At 48.2% G+C, this 18,876-nt stretch overlaps 1 protein-coding gene across 1 annotated transcript in view; it reads left to right on the forward strand.

The window, feature by feature from the left end:
- TRAPPC10 (trafficking protein particle complex subunit 10) overlaps positions 1-18,876 on the forward strand; it is a 1,566,314-nt gene that overhangs the window by 1,215,416 nt on the left and 332,022 nt on the right. The window contains exon 18 of the mRNA XM_069635677.1: positions 2,522-2,622. Coding sequence (XP_069491778.1) covers positions 2,522-2,622 — 101 coding nt within the window. The remainder of the gene's footprint in view (positions 1-2,521; positions 2,623-18,876) is intronic.

Genomic DNA, 18,876 nt, shown 5'->3' on the forward strand with positions numbered 1-18,876 from the left:
CCCAATGGGAGCGGCCAGCAAAGGTCAAAGTGGTCATGCAGGGGTCTAGCAAAATCTCTTTTCAATCGAAAGCCTTTTACTGAAAAACCCATTGAGAAACGCAAGAGAAGTGACTCCCACAGCAAGGGAAAGGAATTGTGAAATGGTAAGAGTGAACCCGAGGGAGGGATGCCAATAAAGAGGGGCAAAGTCTATTAAGTTGCGAGAAACAGTCTGTTGACGAAAGTGTACCCAGCCGAGGGATGTCCATAGAGAACTGATTAAAAAGACATTAAGATTTGTGAAGGCCAAGGAGAAAAATGTCTTTGCAAAAGTCAGTGAACCCGATGGGCGGAAGGTTGGTAAGAACTGTTTGAGGGGGCTGCGCCCGGAAGAGGGGGACCCAGGGGTGAAGCTATCACCCAATGTGGATTTGGAACAGAACTTCGTGTTTGCATCAGGTCCTTGAGGGCAAGAGACTTTTAGGAGAAAAAGACTTGACCATCGACGGTCCGGATAGCTGAGAACAGAACTGTTGTCTTGTGCTGGGAAAGCTCGAGAGTGTGCTGTGCTCAGAAGTTCCACCTCGTCCCGTGCTCAAAACATGGGCCAGGGAGAACCCAGCTACCGCATCCTGACTTATTTGTGAACACTTATTTCTTTCTTGTGAACCTTATACCACACTCTTCTTTTTGTATTTAGCTCAAGGATTGGCAATAGGTTTCTTAGTACAGGCCCTTTTTATTTGACAAGACACCACCAGGACTGACATATTTTTCATTTCATGGTTGTAGCCTGCTCCCATTTTAGCTTTAGGTTTAGATTAGGCGTTTTTCTAACCTGCATATTCAGTTTAATAAACGCCCTCGAACTGTGATCACGTGTGTCTGTCTTTACTGTTGCCACCATGAGTTCCTCACATGACCTGAATGTGTGCATCATCAATTCCTAATAAATCAGTGTATAGGTCTGCCCATCTGTCTAACTCTAATGATTGTGTTGATCTGTGCGTCTCTCATTGTATTTGTAGACCACTCTCGCACCCCTACTGAGTGTAAGCTTTTCCTCTCAGCCACCTTAACTTGATTGGGCTTGGCTAGACTTCACTATCTTTCCTGTTGATGGGCTCCCAAAATCCACCCCAACTGTTCATTTGCAAAGTTCATCTTTTCACTCTGCGACTTATAGTGGCTACCAATCAAAATAACATCCCCAGAATTCAGGACATATTTTTGCCTTCTTAGACTTTTATTGAATTATACACATTTGTTTATATCAAAGGTACCTTCATCTGGGAAATGTTTAAATCCATATTGTGCATATGAACTACATTTTTGTAAATTTGCAAATTTAAAGATTATAGATTATGTGCATAATGTTTGCTGGTGTCTTTTTGGTGCTAGCAGCACTTCTTTAGTGTGTTGTACCCCATGTCTGACTATTTCTCCTTCATACTAAAATGAAAGCGTTGCTCGTTACACTGCCCAATGAAAGGAATGCTATAATTATATGACGCGAGGCAGGGAAAGAAGGTCACTCGTCCAAAAGTGAAACCCGGCCAAGTGCGGACAGAGGAAGGAAAGTTTTGTCTGGGGATCTTGGCCTCCAGACCGAACATCTGTTTCCATCTACTCTTGTGCTATATCCCTCCAAACCTTGTTCTAAAAAGCACCCCTTGTCCCTGCTGCTTCTAAACTCAATGCATAATGGAGTTTACTGCTTGCTAGTGCCAACTTTTCCCTGGGTTGCTTTCCTGTGCCAACAAATATAACCATATATTCTGTTATAGTTGCGTATGTCTTTTCATAAAGCATACACAGTCAGCTCGAAAGGTTCTTGCAGTGTTGTCGGCGATCATACCCTTAGGCGGCTAAGTCGCCAGATTCAGCAGTGTCCGAGTCGTCCGCTTCTATAATGCAGGTTCCATCTCCTGTGCGCAAGGACTGTGTGTGCAGATGGCTTAGCTGAATGTCTTCCGTGTTCAGCTCATCTCCTTGGCCACCTTTAAGCTTTGCAGGGACTTAGAAATCCGCACAGGGACCTGGAGACATTTCAGTCTGTAGTATCAGCCCTCATTGGTGGGGCATAGGTGTCATCACACTCTCAGACTAAATCGAGGAGGAACAGTGCCGTGACCAGACCTCTTATAAACAAAGTGCTTTAGCAGCCATTTGTCTCCCCCCTGTACCCTGAAATTGTATCCAATCAATCTTTCCTAACCTTAAGTGCACTTTCTATAGAACATTTGAGGAATCCTAGCTACCAGACAGGACACTGTCCCGAGTACAATCATGGCTACCAGATTGGACACTGCAGTAAATCAAATCCTGACTGCCAGGCAGGACACTGTTTCAAGTGAAGGTGGGTGCGTTTAGCACTTTTAGGCCAGTAATCTATTTCATGGCATGTCTGGAAAAGTATTGTTTTCTTTGCTTTAATGATGTATTACTGTTTTCAGTTAAAATAGGGGTGGTTATAAACTGTTTCAGATTAATAACTTAAATGCCACCACCCTCACTCTTGCCCATCTACCATTTTGCAGATTTCCATCGACTGCCCTTGGTCCATCTACTCAACTGTTATTGCGTTAACCTTCAGTCTCCCGTTCCAGGCTCGGCACACTCTGCTTACGGCTGGGCGACGGTAAGATTCAGATGTTTGTTTTCCTTTGTTCCCCCCCCTTTCCCCTAGCCTCCCAGTGCTGATGAGTTTTAACAAGGGGGTGTGGCATAAGGGGTGGGGTGCCTTGCCCCATATAATACATCAGACCATGTAAGTGGTTTTGGCGTCACCAATGCATGGTCTGAAGTGTCCTTATTTTCATGTAGTCTGCCTTAAATCACGCTCAGTATATAAACAATGTAATCAGTGAATAAATCACTTGTTCTCTAGATATGATGTATGAGAAAGGTTAGTGGGACTAATGGCATCAGTGTGGGACCCTGGCTGCTTTCCATTCTATCCGAGAGCATTTTGGTAACCTGGGAAGAATCGTAGATTTTTATGTTTGAGAAATGCCAGCAATTCAAGCATTCATCCCTTCAGATCATATAATGTATAGTAGCTTTGTGGCTTATTTAATTTGTCAGAACACTCACCCTACTGTGAAATGTCTACAAACGATATAGACTCCATTGGTAAGCATCAGGCTGTCCTACTTCAGTAGAGGATGACTTCATTTCCCTAAATGCATTGCTCACAGCTTTTGCGTCTGGCGCGTGCTCAAAAGAAATCATCTTGAGTGCTTATTAGTGGGGGGACTGAGGGATCCTCAGTGGCGTCCCGACTCTGTAGAATTTTTTGGAGACTGCATGCTGGCTAGCCCCGACGCACTTAAGGCCCTGTTGATCCCACTTGCTGTACTGTGGATGTTAACTTCGCCTAAGCAAATGCAATGCATCTCCCATCCCTGTGCCAGCCCTGGCCTCCCAAACCCCCATCACCCTTTCTCTCCTCCTTCTCTCCTATCGCACCGGACGAGGGGACTAGGGTTGTCCGCTCTATAAAGGTCTCCGACAAACAGATCTCCTCCTGTTCTTCCAGAACTTTTAAGGACATCGGCTCCCGTTGCCCCTACACTTGCTGATCCCTGTAATCTTTATCTTGCTTCTGGATCTTTCCCCTCTTCCCTCAAGCATTCTCTTGTGCGCCCCCTTCTGAAAAAACCTTACACTGACCCCTCGTGTTCGGCTCAAACTCCTGAAAAGCTGGTTCACCCCCAACCGGCCCAGCATACTGAGATCGTTCATTGCCTACACAACCATCAGTCAGGATTCTGAGCAACCAGAGACAGGGAAACTGCTCTTCTGAACACCCGTGAAGAACTGCTCGCATCTCTCGACACTAACTCTCCCACTGTCCTCATTCTACTTGACCTTTCCTCTGCATTTGATACAGTCAACCATTCATCCTCCTAAAACGGCTCCACGATACCCTTCGGAGCGGGCACTGGACTGGCTGACCTCCTTCCTCATGGACTGTCCCTCCCTGGTCCTCCTGGGCCCTTTCTCCTCTCCTACCTCTATCTCCACCTGTGACGTTCCCTAGGGTTCTTACCTCTCACCCTGGCTCTTTAACGTCTTTCTCGCTCTACTCGCTCTACTTGCTCACCTTATATCCACTTTCTACCCTCACTTCCAGTGTTATGCAGTTGACACCCAACTCTTCAAACTTCCCCCTGATGCTCCCCTTTCTTCATCTACTCTTACTGACTGCCTATCTGCTATACAGTCTTGGTGTACCTCAATGACCTCTTCCTCAATGCTAGCAAGACTGAGATCATTCCTATTGGGCCTCCTTTTTCCTCCCTTCAGTCTGGACATCCTTCATGAGCTCTCCCCCTTCTCCTGTATCTGAAGCCAGAAACCTTGGAGTCCTCTTCGACTCCTCTATTTCCTCCCTCACATCTTGGGCCTTGAAAAAAGGCCAATTTTCAACTCCTCTGCCTCCTCCTCAGAGGTATCCTTCCTTCCTTCCTTCCTTCCTTCCTTCCTTCCTTTCCCCAGACGCTCAACCTCTCTAGAGCTCTGGTACTCTCTAAGCTGTACTACTGCAACAGCCTCTTCCTTAATCTATCCTCTTCCCCTCTCGCCCCCTCCAGCTTGTCCACAATAGGGCTGCCGGACTTATCCTTGTCCTCAAGCCCTTGGACCATATCTGTCCAACCCTAAAATCACTCCACTGGCTCCCGGTTGCTGCAAGGATCACATTTCTCTGCATCATCCATAAGGCTGTCTGGGGCCGAGGACAATCTACAGCTTGCTCTCACCAAATACCTTCCTTTCAGATTCTTAGATTCCTCTGGCTCCAACTCTGCCTGTTGGGTGCTTTTCTAAGCAGCCCGCTGTTGGCAGATCTCTCTGCTCGGCTGGAACAACCTCCCTCTTCCTCTCCGTCTTGAGCCAGATCTCCTCAAATTCCAGAAGCTCCTCAAGACTCTCCTCTTCACCTCCTCCTTCCCGCTCTCACTCTGTGCTGATACCCCTCAGTCGCTGAGATTGGTGTCCTGGGACCTTGTGTCCTCTGGGCCCAAGCCTTCCGCCCAATCACCTTTAGCCTTCCGCACCATCCCAGCACTTGCCTTCAGGCACCCACTCGCTTATGTTCCAAAGCCTGCACTTACTAATGGCAGTTGTCCTAGCAATCTCTGCCAGGCACTTACTGTTGCACACAACAAACTCCTCGGCACTTCCCTCTCTGGAACTCCTAGCACTTACACACTTCCCCGTCTTTCTCGCTCGCTCTCTCTCTCGCTCTCGCTCTCGCTCTCGCTCTCTGCACTTGCATGTTCTGAATGCTCACAAGGCCTAATAGGGCCGGCCCTTTTCCCTGATCTTTTTATTTTTTGCCTGTTCCCATATTCCCTCCCTTTGCCCTGTGGGTGCTTTGAAAGACAATTTCTTGATGTATAAATTCCTACATAAGAGATGTGCTTCAGGGTCCTGCGCTATCCTCCCAGTTCCTCGTGGAAAGGGTGCATCGAATATTGCAAATTCCCCCCAAACCAGGACAAAACCCACGCCCAGTGATTGCAAGGGTGCTGAATTACCAGGACCGTGATGCCATACTGCGTAGAGCGAGAGAACTGGGAGACCTCACATTTGAGAACGCCAAAGTGTCCTTTTACCCTGATTTCACCCCGGGGGTCCAGAAAGCCTGCATGTCCTTTGTCCAGCGAAAAGGGTGCTGCGTGACCAGGTGATAAAATACTCTATGCAATACCCCTCTAAACTGAGAGTCCAGCATACCAGGAGGGCCCACGTCTTCATTTACCCGGCAGCCGTACACAAGTTAATTGAATCCCTGCTGAAATTACCCATTAGACCTTGCAACGGATGGGGCCGGAATGTTCACTGTTCAAGGGCGACACACATGAAGTTCTACAACATGTACTGTTATCACAAGCTGGATAAACGGACACATTTTGTGTGGGGGTTCCGATGGGTCTTGATAAACGTGCTAGAAATGTAATGAGTCAGCCCCGCTGCAGACGATAGTTCTTTGGTTCGAGTTCTCCCATTGAGGTTCAGGGAGTTGGAGGTCACTTGGGAGGCAGTGTCCAGTGCTCCTGAGCTGTAGCCCATGGTAGTTTTTTTGGGGGGATTTTGTTGGGGGGGAGGCGGGGCGGGAGTCTACAACTGCAGGTTTGGGGTGGGCAGTGTGGGAGGAGGGAGGCAGTGTTGGGGTGGGAATGGGGGAGGGGGGGTGGGGGAATGTGTGAGTTGCCTGGATGGCAAGTTTAGGTTACTTCAAGAAAAAGGTTCACATCTCTCCAAGGCAGTCACAGGTCAGGAATGCTAGGCGCAATAGCCTTTCTATTCACTCCTCACCCAAGCTATGGCACATAATGCAGTCAGCTGGAATGTACGAGGGCTTAATAACCCACGTAAAGCCTGGAAGGTTGTGCAGTACTGTGAGTGACATGGGGCAAAGATAGTCATGCTACAAGAAACCCATCTTAAAGGGAAGGGAAATGAAGGGGTTGCTGGAAACTGGGGAAACTGTAAATACTTCACTACTTACTCAGCATACTCAGCGGGGTTGGTGACGCTGGTGCATGAGTCATTGGGGTTCTGGGCTAGTGACACTGTAGTCCTACCTAAAGGGAGGTACGTCATTATTTCAGGATGCGTGGGGTCCCCGATGCTCACACTGGTCAACATATATGGGCCAAACGTGGATGATCCCAAATGTTTCAATACCTTACTAGGACTCTGCCAAAAATACTTGCATGCAAATATTGTGTGGGCGGGAGATCTTACTGTAACGCTAGACCCGTGAAAAGACAGAACTGGAGGGCGGGGGGAGAAGACGCTCCAGGGCAGCCATGGATGGACGCCATGGATGCAATGGATCTTGGGGATATATGGAGACTGTTAAACCTGGAAGAGGAGTTTTTGCACCACTCCACTGCCCACAATACTTCAGCCCGACTAGATTATATCCTGGCTTGCACTTACCTGGTACACTTCACAGAGGACTGTGTGCTGCTCCCGCAAACGTTCTCAGACCACTCCCCGGTGCTATGGTCCATGCACTTGGACTTGGTAGCACCCTGACCCCACTGGAGGTTTAAACCAGCGGCAATGTCAGACCTAGTATTCCGGAGCGAGATACATAGCCTGATCAAGAATTACTTTCAAGAGAACCTGTGGTACTGTGCCCGGGAGGGGTATGTTATGGGAAGCGTTCAAGGTAGTACTGAGAGGTGGGTGTATGTCAGTAGAATTGGGAGTGCTAAAACGAATCCGTAGACAATTAAATGAAGCAGAGCTCAAAATGAAAAGAAGGGAAGGGGAGGTAGATAAGACGAGCACACCAGCAGGTGCACTTGCTAAATTAAGGTAGGAAACTAGACTGCTTCAATGAACTAGCTGAACGGGAGGTAAAATATTTTGGCCAGCCGGCAATGGCCCGCAAATATGGGCAGGATGGAAGACCGCGTAGACACCTAGCTGCAATGGTACGGCATGAATGGGGCTATAGGGAGATAACGGCTGTGAGAACAGAGCAGGAATTTATTGTGAGACCAAGTGAGATTGCAGAAGTATTCCGGAAGTTTTTACAAATCTCTACACCTCAAGGGGTAAGCTGCTGAAATCTGAGCTTGCGGAATATATTAGGGCAGCAGGTCTCCCACGGCTCAGACTCGAGGCCATAGCAATCCCAATAACGGTCGACGAGATACTTGGCGCGATACTTGCTCTCCCCAATTCCAAAGCTCCGGGCTCGGACGGAATAACTGCAGAATGTTATAAGGAGTGGGGCCCGAAATGGCTCAACACATGCTAGGGGCCTTGGAGGAGGGACTGACGGCGGTAGTCCTCCCCCGTCCCCCCACGACACGTGAGGCGGCGATGACGCTAATCCTTAAACTGAGGAAAGACACTCTAGATTGCTCTGCATAGCACCCGATCTCCCTGCTGAATCTAGGCACAAATAAATTCCCCAATTATTACACAAATTATCCATAGAGATCAGTCTGGATTTATTCCACGGAGGTTGACCTCTTTGAACCTCAGACGACTGTTCGCAATACTGGCTCAGATATACCCTGAAACAAAAGGCAGTAGCGGCACTATTAGACATGGAAAAGACGTTCGATTATGCTGAATGGAGCTACTTATTCGAGGTGTTATACCAGATAGAGGTCCCGACGTACTACTTGAGGACGGTGCAGCTGTTATACGCAGTTTCGAGTGCCCAAATAGGCATCAGCGGTACGCAGTCGGCCCTCTTCAAGCTAGGTCGTGGGACCAGTCAAGGGTGCCCGTTTTCACCTTTACTTTTTGCCATCGCAATTGAAGTGCTGGCGAACCAGCTGCAGAGATTTCATGGTCACAGGGGTCTGGCGATGGGAGGAGTTGGTGAACTAGTCTTGCTGTATTCAGATGACGCAATTGTTTATAATAAAAACCTTGACATCAACTTAGCCCCCCTAACACAGGAAATAGCTGCCTTGGGTGAAGCCTCCGGACTGAGGATAAATCGCTCAAAATCCTCTCTATTCCCCCTGGATGAGGGCACTGTCCGACCCCGCTAAGCACAGAAGGTTATGGTTGGGAGAAGACTGTGGTCACGTATTTGGGGGTGAGGGTCAGTAGAGATGCCCAATCCTTGCTTGGGGATAATCGCAAGAAGTATTTACTCACCTTAAAAACTAGTGTGGACAGATGGTGTATGCTCCCACTGCGTTCATGGGCAGAGTCGCCATAGCTAAAATGATAGTAATCCCCAAACTCCTCTACATGTCTCAGAATATCCCGTTATGGCCGGGGGTGACCTATTTCAGAGAAGTGCGTTCCCAACTGATTAAGCTGGCTTGGTAGCCACCCCACATATATGCTGGGAAGTACTAACCCTGCCATGGGGGAGGGTAGGAATATGTGCTCCGGACGTCGAGGTGTATTTCTTAGTGGCTCAATTGTCTTTCGCAAAGTTTTGGATGCCGGGAGCGCCGATGACTCTTCATGGGCATATAGAACGGAGCTCGGTGTACCCCTCCTCCCTGCACGGAGTGCTGATATCTGGTAAAGTCACAGACAAATGTAGATTCAACCTGGTAGCCTGCACTGTGCACACCTGGAGGTTGGCTCTGGTACGACTAAGGGTGAGACACCCCTTCGACCCTGGCATCTCACTTTGGCATACAGACACTCTGGCACCGACCTGCGATGAGTCTATTGTACAGGACTGGGAGGGGGCGGGTATAGCTCGGCTGGAAGACCTGTACCCGAATGGGGTGTTCGTTTCCCTGGAAGGGTTTATTGACAAAATGGGTAGCGGCTTTCAAAGTAAACTACAGTACTTCAGGATGAAGGCGGCCTTCAGAGAATGGGCCAGGTATTCCCAGAAATTCTGCAGACAACCCCGCTCCTGTAATACACCAGAAGCTCCCCCGGGTGCAAAGGAGTGGTCTCGACAATATATAAAATAATCCAGGCAGACTCACCTCCGGAGCCCCTGAAGTGCAAAAGTAAATGGTAAACAGACTCTTGGGTAATCCTTACTGAAAAAGTGGGCGATGATTTGTGGTACTACACACAGGTGCCTTCAGCTCCAGACTGCAGCAAATCCAATTTAAGAGACTGCATAGAGCGCATATCTCAACTGCACGCATACACCAATAGACAACACTAAGCCTGCAACTGCCTGAGGTGCAGAGTAGACCCAGCAGACCTGGTGCACATACTATGGTCATGCATAAATCTACGATCCTACTGGGAAGATGTGACAAGTGTCATGACCGAGATGTTGGGGTGCAATGTTCCTCGTACACTACTGTGCTGCATGTTTGGGTGGCTGCCCGGGGTGCCAAAGCAATGTAGAAAGCTACTAGCAATCTGCATGGTTGCGGCTCGAAGGTGCATCCTGATGAACTGGACTAGTACAACACCCAGGGGTGTATATGTGGCTGAAGGATATAATTTGGTTAAGTGACACTGACAGAGAATATGCAATCCTCTGCGGCCTGCAAAACCAGCTCAGAAACATTTGGACTCCCCTCAGTGTATCTGCTGGCCCGGGATGACTCCCCACCCCCCTATCCCCCACCCCCCGGGCTGATGAGTGAGGATATGGGAAATACATAAGTGCTATGTTGAAGTCCCACCTCGGGGGAGTGCAGAACTACGCCTCTGGATAGCTTGCCCATATGTTTTAACCTGATTGTGTGTACATTACTGTGTAACCATCATTTATTTCAAGTCATGATGTATGGTATCTATGCATAACTGATGTTGGAGTGATGTGAACTGATTAAAAAAGAAATTTTGGATAAAAGAAAATGCAGAAATTGTCTGCCCCCTTCTTATGTATCTCAACCAGATTCCTGGGTTTCATGCTGTCTATCATTTCCCATCATCTCAAATACTTTACCTAACAGTGATGCATGTAAGGGCAAAAGCTGTAAACTACCTCTGGTGGGAAGCCATGACTGCTTACCCTGCGCTTTTACTAGATAAGGCCATGGCCTGTGATATGCACTCTGAGATCTGTGGCCTGCCGGTGTTAGTCTGTCCCAGTAACCTTGCATAGGCACCTGGGAATCCATTGGTTGGAGGCAGAGAAATTACCTTGGGAGATTAAACTTCCTGTATCCCCGGGTCTGCCTGTGTGTATCCTGTGAGTGTATCAACTCATGTTTGTTTCCTTTGTCTGAAAGGGGAACACATATATGATATGATATGGCATTTGTAACGTGCCTATACACAAGTGTTTCAAGGCGCGACTAGGCAGGGAGGGGGGAACAAAGGGGAGACAGACAATGATTCTACTAGGCCAGGTGTCATTCAGATCGCACAAGTGCAAGGGTAGAGGGGAAGGGAAAAGTGCAAGGAGGAAGGGAGAGGGGAAAGTGCAGTACAGGGTTGGTAGAATACTTGATAAATAATAAGGGCTAGCTGGTGGCAAGTGCAGGGAAGTGCCGGGAGAAGGGGCTGTAGGGATACAGCGACAGTCCCGCAGTGCAGGGGTTGCCAGGGAGGCAGTGCAGGGGACAGTGGCTGGGCCAAGGACCGAGATCGGTGAGTGGCCCAGTTGCAGATTCAATGCAGTTTCAGTACGTTTAGCAGGGGAGAGGGGGAGAGAAAGCGGAGGCAAAGAGGAAGGTTTTGAGGTGCTTCGAGAACCGGAGATGGTTCTCCTCAAGTTTCAGGGAGGCAGGAAGGCTGTTCCAGAGGGAGGCCCCTGCTGCGGAGAGAGATCTACCCCCAGCTCGTTTGGAGAAGCGGCTGACCCTGAGGGAGTTGGAGGCGGATGAACGAAGAGTTTGAGAAGGATGATATTTAGGAAGAGAGAGTTGAAGGTATTTTGGCCCAGGGCCCCAGAAGGCCTTGTGGACAATGCAGAGGGTTTTGAACTTAATCATTGCAGCCACTGGGAGCCAGTGTAGCAATTTCAGTCCTGGAGAGATACGGTCCCTGGGCTTGAGGCCAAGGACAAGTCTCGCAGTCCTGTTCTGGATGAGTTGCAGAGGGCGGAGAGTAGAGGCAGGCAGATTTAGATACAGGCTGTTACAATAGTCCAGCTTCGAGAGAACCAGGGCTCTGGAGACAGTGAGCTTCTGGGGGAAGGAGAGGAAAGGAAGGACGCCTCTGAGGCGGCGCAGCTGGTAGTGTGACTTCTTAGAGACGTCAGATATGTGAGGAGAGAAGGAGAGTGTGGAGTCGAAGATGACCCTGAGGTTTTTAGCCTTGCAGGTAGGAGCAGGAAGAGGGCCAAGAGAGGTCGGCCAGAGAGCTGCAGGGAAGGAGGGAGTGGGTGTGCCGATGAGTAGAATCTCAGTCTTACTGGCATTAAGGCAGAGGTCATTGGCGCCACACCATTCCTGGATAGCGGAAAGACAGTCAGAGATGAGGGAAGGAGAGGAGGAGGCCGAGGGTAGCCTGAAAATGAGCTGGGTACCATCCGCATAGCACTGAAAGTTGGGGCAAAGAGCGGCGATGCAGTGGGCAAAGGGTGCCAGATACTGGTTGAACAGCCAGGGAGACAGGTTAGATCCCTGGGGGACACCACAGGTAGAGAAAAAGATGTCAGAGGAAGGACCCCAGTTGGACCTGGGAGGGTCGATTGGAGAGGAAAGAGGTCAGCCACGCCAGAGCCTGACCAGTGATACCCAGGTTATCACAGAGACGGTTGAGCAGAATGGCATGGTTGACAGTATCAAAGGCAGATATATAATGAAATACGGTCCTGGCTTCTGCCTGGCTTACAAGGGCGAGAATCACCAGAGGTACCATCTGCTACTCCTAACAGACTCCTTCCTACCCCTGGTTACAGAGAACCGTCATTGGCAGAAGGCATTATTCTGGGACACAAGCACCACTGAAAACACGTAGCATAAAATACAGTAAAAAAATCACAGCCCTCAATGGTGGGGCACAGGTGTCGGCACACAGCTGCCATCAGCTTGTCTTGAGCACATTGTAAAAGTAACTAAAAGACATTATATAAAAGGATGTAAGGATACAAATTATCCTAACTGCACTTCACTGTAAGGTTGTGTATGCCTTTTAATGTTACAATTACACAAACAAGTCTCTCTGTGCTGAAAGGCTTATGGACCAGTCCTTTTCCCCATAAGAATGAACAAAACAGGCAAGGGAAGAAACCAAAAAGTTTTGTCTGGGTTCAAAACAAACAATGAAAGGGTGTGCTATGGAAGTATGGGAGGAAAGCCACAAAAGGAAAATCTTTTCGAACATTGTGCAAGGGACCTTTGGAGGCTTCCTACTCCCGCTCAGGTACTTAGCTGGGACTCTAACTCTGTTATGGCACTCTGCCTGTCTACTTGATGGGGAAGGGCTGCTGCAGTTGGGTCTGTGCCTTGCATTGATGTGGCAGGGTATATGGTGACTCTGTTGTGGCGCTGCTCTGCCTGCCTGCTTGATGGGGAAGGGCTGCTGCAGTTGGGTGTGTGCCTTGCATTGATGAGGCAGGGTATATGATGACTCTGTTGTGGTGCTACTCTGCCTGCCTGCTTGATGGGGAAGGGCTGCAGCAGTTGGGTGTGTGCCTTGCATTGATGAGGCAGGGTATATGGTGACTCTGTTATGGTGCTCTGCCTGCCTGCTTGATGGGGAAGGGCTGCTGCAGTTGGGTGTGTGCCTTGCTTTGATGAGGCAGGGTATATGGTGACTCTGTTATGGCTCTCTGCCTGCCTACCTGATGGGGAAGGGCTGCTGCAGTTGGGTCTGTGCCTTGCATTGATGTGGCAGGGTATATGGTAACTCTGTTGTGGTGCTGCTCTGCCTGCCTGCTTGATGGGGAAGGGCTGCTGCAGTTGGGTCTGTGCCTTGCATTGATGTGGCAGGGTATATGTTGACTCTGTTGTGGTGCTGCTCTGCCTGCCTGCTTGATGGGGCAGGGCTGCTGCAGTTGGGTCTGTGCCTTGCATTGATGTGGCAGGGTATATGGTGACTCTGTTGTGGTGCTGCTCTGCCTGCCTGCTTGATGGGGCAGGGCTGCTGCAGTTGGGTCTGTGCCTTGCATTGATGTGGCAGGGTATATGGTGACTCTGTTGTGGTGCTGCTCTGCCTGCCTGCTTGATGGGGAAGGGCTGCTGCAGTTGGGTGTGTGCCTTGCATTGATGTGGCAGGGTATATGGTGACTCTGTTGTGGTGCTGCTCTGCCTGCCTGCTTGATGGGGAAGGGCTGCTGCAGTTGGGTGTGTGCCTTGCATTGATGAGGCAGGGTATATGGTTTGCTCTTTTCACGGGACCTGCTACAGTTTCATTGCTTTACTTGATTGAGCTGCTTTTACTATGTTTTAGTGAAAAGTGCTGGTCATCTCACTTTCAGATTACCAGCTGTGTGAGAGAATAATTGTATTGCATGATTATTTGCATTTCTTAACTTTGACCTGCTTGGCATGTTAAGCCCAAATAATTAGGTCTATGTTTATACATCTGTGTGCAACTCATTACTTGACGGGCTGTGTGGTTAGCTGCATTTACCTGCCACTCCCGTAGTGCCTGACGTCTGCCTTACTGCTTGCATTACCTTGATAGTGTGGCTAGACCGAGCTTTCAGAGTAGGTTGGCCTTCCATAGGAGTGGTTCTAAAAATCCATCTCAACAGAAATGAAAGCCGGACACAAAGTGGTCATGTTTTTGGTTAGAGTTCTATTAACATAAACAGGTTTTGGAAATGCCTCTGACCATGCTCCAAGAGGAGTTTCCATACCTATAACCAAAATCTAAGGATCTGTCTGTGTCAGGATATCAGAAATGAAAACCGTCCTTGTGTACAAATGTTTTGTCCTGACCCTCGCACTACAAACTAGATAAACTGTAATGGGGAAATGTCATTAACCTGGTATTTGCAAAAAGTGTTCATAAATGAAAATAAGACGGCTCCAACATAAAGGTCCTCCAAGGTCACATAGCCTTGGTTCCTTTCCCCTGGATTCTTCAATAGTATGGCAGTGACTCTGGGTGTAATAGTGCTTTCTTGACCCATAACAATCCTGTTGGGTACAAAGCTTGCTTAGCTTTATAATTTCCTCTTCAGACAATTCCTTTTTTATTAAACAAACAATGCCCTTTCTTTGAACTCTTTGTAGGTTTGCAATTGCCTGGTACACTCCCCTGCCAGGACTACTGAGGAACTTCCAACTGTCTGGTTTACTCGCCTGCCAGGACTTCTTACTTCCATGCACATATAACAGTTTCTCTTTACATCCAAAATTGCCTATATTTTTCTTGGTTCAGTATCTCTAGTAGTTTCAGTGTTTGCCTTACGTTTTCCCCATATTTGCATTCTATGCACTCGTATCGCATTGCTGTTCATGTTTGTACTCTGCCTTTTTGACTCGCAAACACCCATCTTGTTTCTGTCTCTTAAGGCTTTACAATGTTAAACTGTTTTGCGCTGTCACCAAAATGCCCCTGTGGTCCCCCCTTTCATTGGTCTTACTCACCTGTGGTGTCTTAGGTCCAAATTGCGCTTCCACAGCATAACTTTGCCACCTGCTTTCCACTTTGGACTGGTTTGACGACCCTCCGGCTTCTCCTGCACGCCTGCTTGCCTTCAGGTCCCAGTGAGGGTACCGTTGCTTCCTCCAACTGCCGTGCACCCAGGAATCGTCTCATGGTTCTTGGCATGCCTGCAGCACTTCCTGTTCGCACAATATTACTGTTCCTCTCTGCTGGCGAGCCCCTTGGCTCCGTCCCACCAGCTCTGTGGGAGATGCAACGTCTTCTCCTGAACAGCCTCCCTCAATAGTTTGGTTTCTGTTTTTGAATGTCCTGCACACAGGTGCTTTCTCAAAACAAGTGCACTCATTGAGCCTGCGGCTCTTCTGCTCTGCATCATTTCCTACATCCTCCTTCTTCCCAGTACTGGTTGTGGGAATTGGAGTCTATTGATGTCAACTGATGAGTAATACCTGGAAACTCTTTCTCAATGGTTCATATGAAAAACCAGATCTATATGAAGGGGAATTGGAACTAAAAAGCTTTTCTTCAGACTTTTACTTCTCAAGCCGGGGATGGGGGTTTGGCCTAAAGGCTGCTGGGAAAAAGTTTCTCTGTTTTCCCTAAAGGGGGAACCGATGCATGCAATAGTGCATTAGGGTGTTAGGTATCAGGGGGTCTTTTCCATGGGCAAATGGGGGATACGGTCTCATTCAATGAAGCCATGACATCTCCCCAGTGGTTTTCTCCTCCCTCATATTGCCGCCCCCAGGGTCAGGATCAGGTAGCGGCTGCCGTACACTGGCCACATGGGGGGAGGTTACCCCCGGGGAATCCGTGATGACTCCATTGGATTTATCACACCTCCCACCATTATGTCTCCCTATGACACACAGTGCAGATTGTGCACACTCTAGAGGAAAGGTCCACTCAAATACCCCCACTTTCCCTCCCCCGTACAAATGCAACCCCCTCAAAAAGACCAAGGGTAGATTTCAAAGAGGAAGCCGGAGGATAAGGTGGGATGGGGCACCCCTAGATAAAGATTTAGGATCCCGGGAATTGGACCATGGATCCACCAGAGGTTCTAGAGCACCACCATTACCAGTTCTCCAACAGAATGACATTTTCGCCACAGAGCACTGCTGAAGTGTGTAGACCTTAGGTTCAACAAAGACACAAGTCAGATGAATACATAGACTTTGTGGACACTCTAGAAGAATATGTGGCAGTGGCTCATTCATAGACTTTGTGGACACTCCAGAATAATACGTGGCAGTGGCTCATTCATTCCTTGAATGCATTTGGTTGAACAAATACTGCACCTTCACCAATAAAGCCAACCTCAACCAGAGCTGTCAATGTATGATAAAGAAATAAAAGCCTGCCCTTACAAATTCCTTATACATCCAGGGCCATCGAACACCCGACGCTCTAGTGCTCACAGCAAATCTTTCATTACTGCTGCGCCCGTAATTCCGCCAAAGAAAATGTCGACTGCAATAACGGCGCAGCGCAGTGATCAGATGGATCACTTCTGCCTGCCTGCCCCGGCCCACAATCCCCCCTTACGTTTACTGCAGCGCACTAGTGTGTGCGCTGCTGACATCCTTGTACCCCAGTGGCATCGGCTCTTCCCACTTATGTGGGGTGGTGCTGACGCTGCAGGGTCCTCTTCCTTTTCTTTCTTTTTTCTATATCTTATCACCCCACCTCCCCGCTTACTGTAATGGTGAGCGGGGGACACCCTCGCTCTGCTTGGGCACAGTCAGTAATGGTGGTCGGGATTTTGTACCACGCTCTGCTGCAATTCTAGTAATGCCGCCACAATGTTGGCACTCATATTAAAATCCTCGCTTGACGTTAGATCTGTGACCTCCCTTCCTCTAAATTCATGTGAACACCTATCCATTAAAATTCAAACCACCCCTAAGAACACTATCACCCTGGAACTAATATACAGACCCCCTGGTCCCATAGGTTCCTTCGAGGAAGATATAACTTCCCACATAGCTGAAAAATCCAAACCTTTATCACAGAATATTATTCTAGGCGACTTTAACCTGGGATACAACGATCCTCACGACACTCCAGCATCCTCCCTTGCCAATGCACTTTGCGAACAGAGCTACATTCAACTCAACACCTTACCTACACATCACAACGGCAGAACCTTAGACTGGCTCGCTGCCTCCAACTGTAACATTATCTGCAAGGGCCCCCAACCACTTGTATGGACCGACCACTTCCTACTGTCATTTGACATTAGCACTAATAACTCACACTATATACAGTGCCCACCTGTAACAGCATGTCTTACAAGAAATAAGCGGAACACCACTGCTGAAGCCCTCATCCCACTGGTTCTACCCATTCTAAATATGGTCCCCAACTCATAGGACCTTAACTTACTAGTAGACACTAACAATAACGCCATGACCAAAGCTATCGACCTTGTTGCTCCTCTAAAACTACGTAAAGGTAAACCCAAAGCTCACCTTAACGCCTGGTACACACCAGAACTTCAAATACTAAGAAATAAAAAGTCCAAATTGGAAACTCTTTGGAAAATGAGCCCATCAGAGGAACACAAAATCAACCTCACTAAAGCATCCTCCCTTTACAAAAAAGAAATAATACGCACTAAAAAAGAAGCCTATAATATAAGAATAAGTAATGCTATCTCCAGTACCAAAGAACTATTCACCATCCTGAAGGAGTTGGAAAACCCCAATCCACCTACGGACATGTCCGTGAAAGACCAACTCTGGTGCACTAGTATCCAAGATGCCCTTGCAAACAAAATCACTGGCCTACAAACAAAAATTGAAAATAAGATTACAACTGTCCAATAGTAGCCCCACCCCTAGCGCCCCTATCCCTAGCCTACCCACCACCCCTAACACTAACCATGTCTTCACCTTCAAAAAAGTAACAGTACTAGAAGTGCAAAAAATCATAACCTCCCTCAAACCGTCAAACTGCTAAGAGGACAGTTGCCCTGGACAGATTATAAAAGATGCAGCAAGAGACCTCGCCCCCTTCATTTCTAAGCTCAAACGTGTCTTTCTCCACCAATTCGGTTCCCAATAATTTGAAACAGTCATGGGTCCTCCTGTTACTAAAAAAACAGACCTTGGACCCAGCCATCTCTACTAATTACAGGCCTATCACAACCGTTCCCTTCCTGTTAAAAATCCTTGACAGAGTTGCTTACTTGCAAATTCAGCATTACCTGGAGTCAGTCCAATTACTCGGATTGCGTCAGTCTGGCTTCTGGCCTCAACATGGAACAGAAACTTCACTTGTTGATCTTAAAAGCCAGATTGACGAAATTAAAGATAAGGGTAAGGCTGCCATCCTACTCCTCTTAGATCTCTCAGCAGCCTTCGACCTGGTTGACCATACGATACTCTGCAACCACCTCTCCTCTGCCGCCCACTTTTCCCCCCCTCTGCTGTCTCGTGGATACAGTCCTTCCTGGCCAATAGAACCATGAGTCTTCTCTCCGGTGGCAGCAGCAGACCCCATCCCTATCACCTACGGTGTCCCACAAGGCTCATGTGTTTCACTGACCCTATACAATATCTTTACAAAGCCCCTCTTTGATAAACTGGACCGTCTGGGTGTCACCTACACAAACTACGCGGATGACACCCAGATACTCTTCACCATCACGGGCAACTACAATACTGATGTAGCCAGGATCAATGAAATCTTCTGTCATTCAGGCATGGATGGCCACACATGGCCTCTGCCTAAATGACGAGAAGACTGAATTGCTCATTATTGGGTCACCGAACAACTTACAAAAACGAAGTCCCAACTACTCCAACATCATAATTGATGGCAATACAATCCCGGTCGCCGAAAATGTGAAAACACTTGGCTTCTATCTCGATGCCAATATTAACCTCACTAAACAAGTCAACTCGACCACCTCAGCCACAGCCTATACAGGAAAACTAATTAGAGCCTGTAG

The sequence above is a fragment of the Ambystoma mexicanum genome, chromosome 7p (genome assembly GCF_040938575.1).
Source record: "Ambystoma mexicanum isolate Mex_15411 chromosome 7p, UKY_AmexF1_1, whole genome shotgun sequence".
NCBI lineage: Eukaryota > Metazoa > Chordata > Amphibia > Caudata > Ambystomatidae > Ambystoma > Ambystoma mexicanum.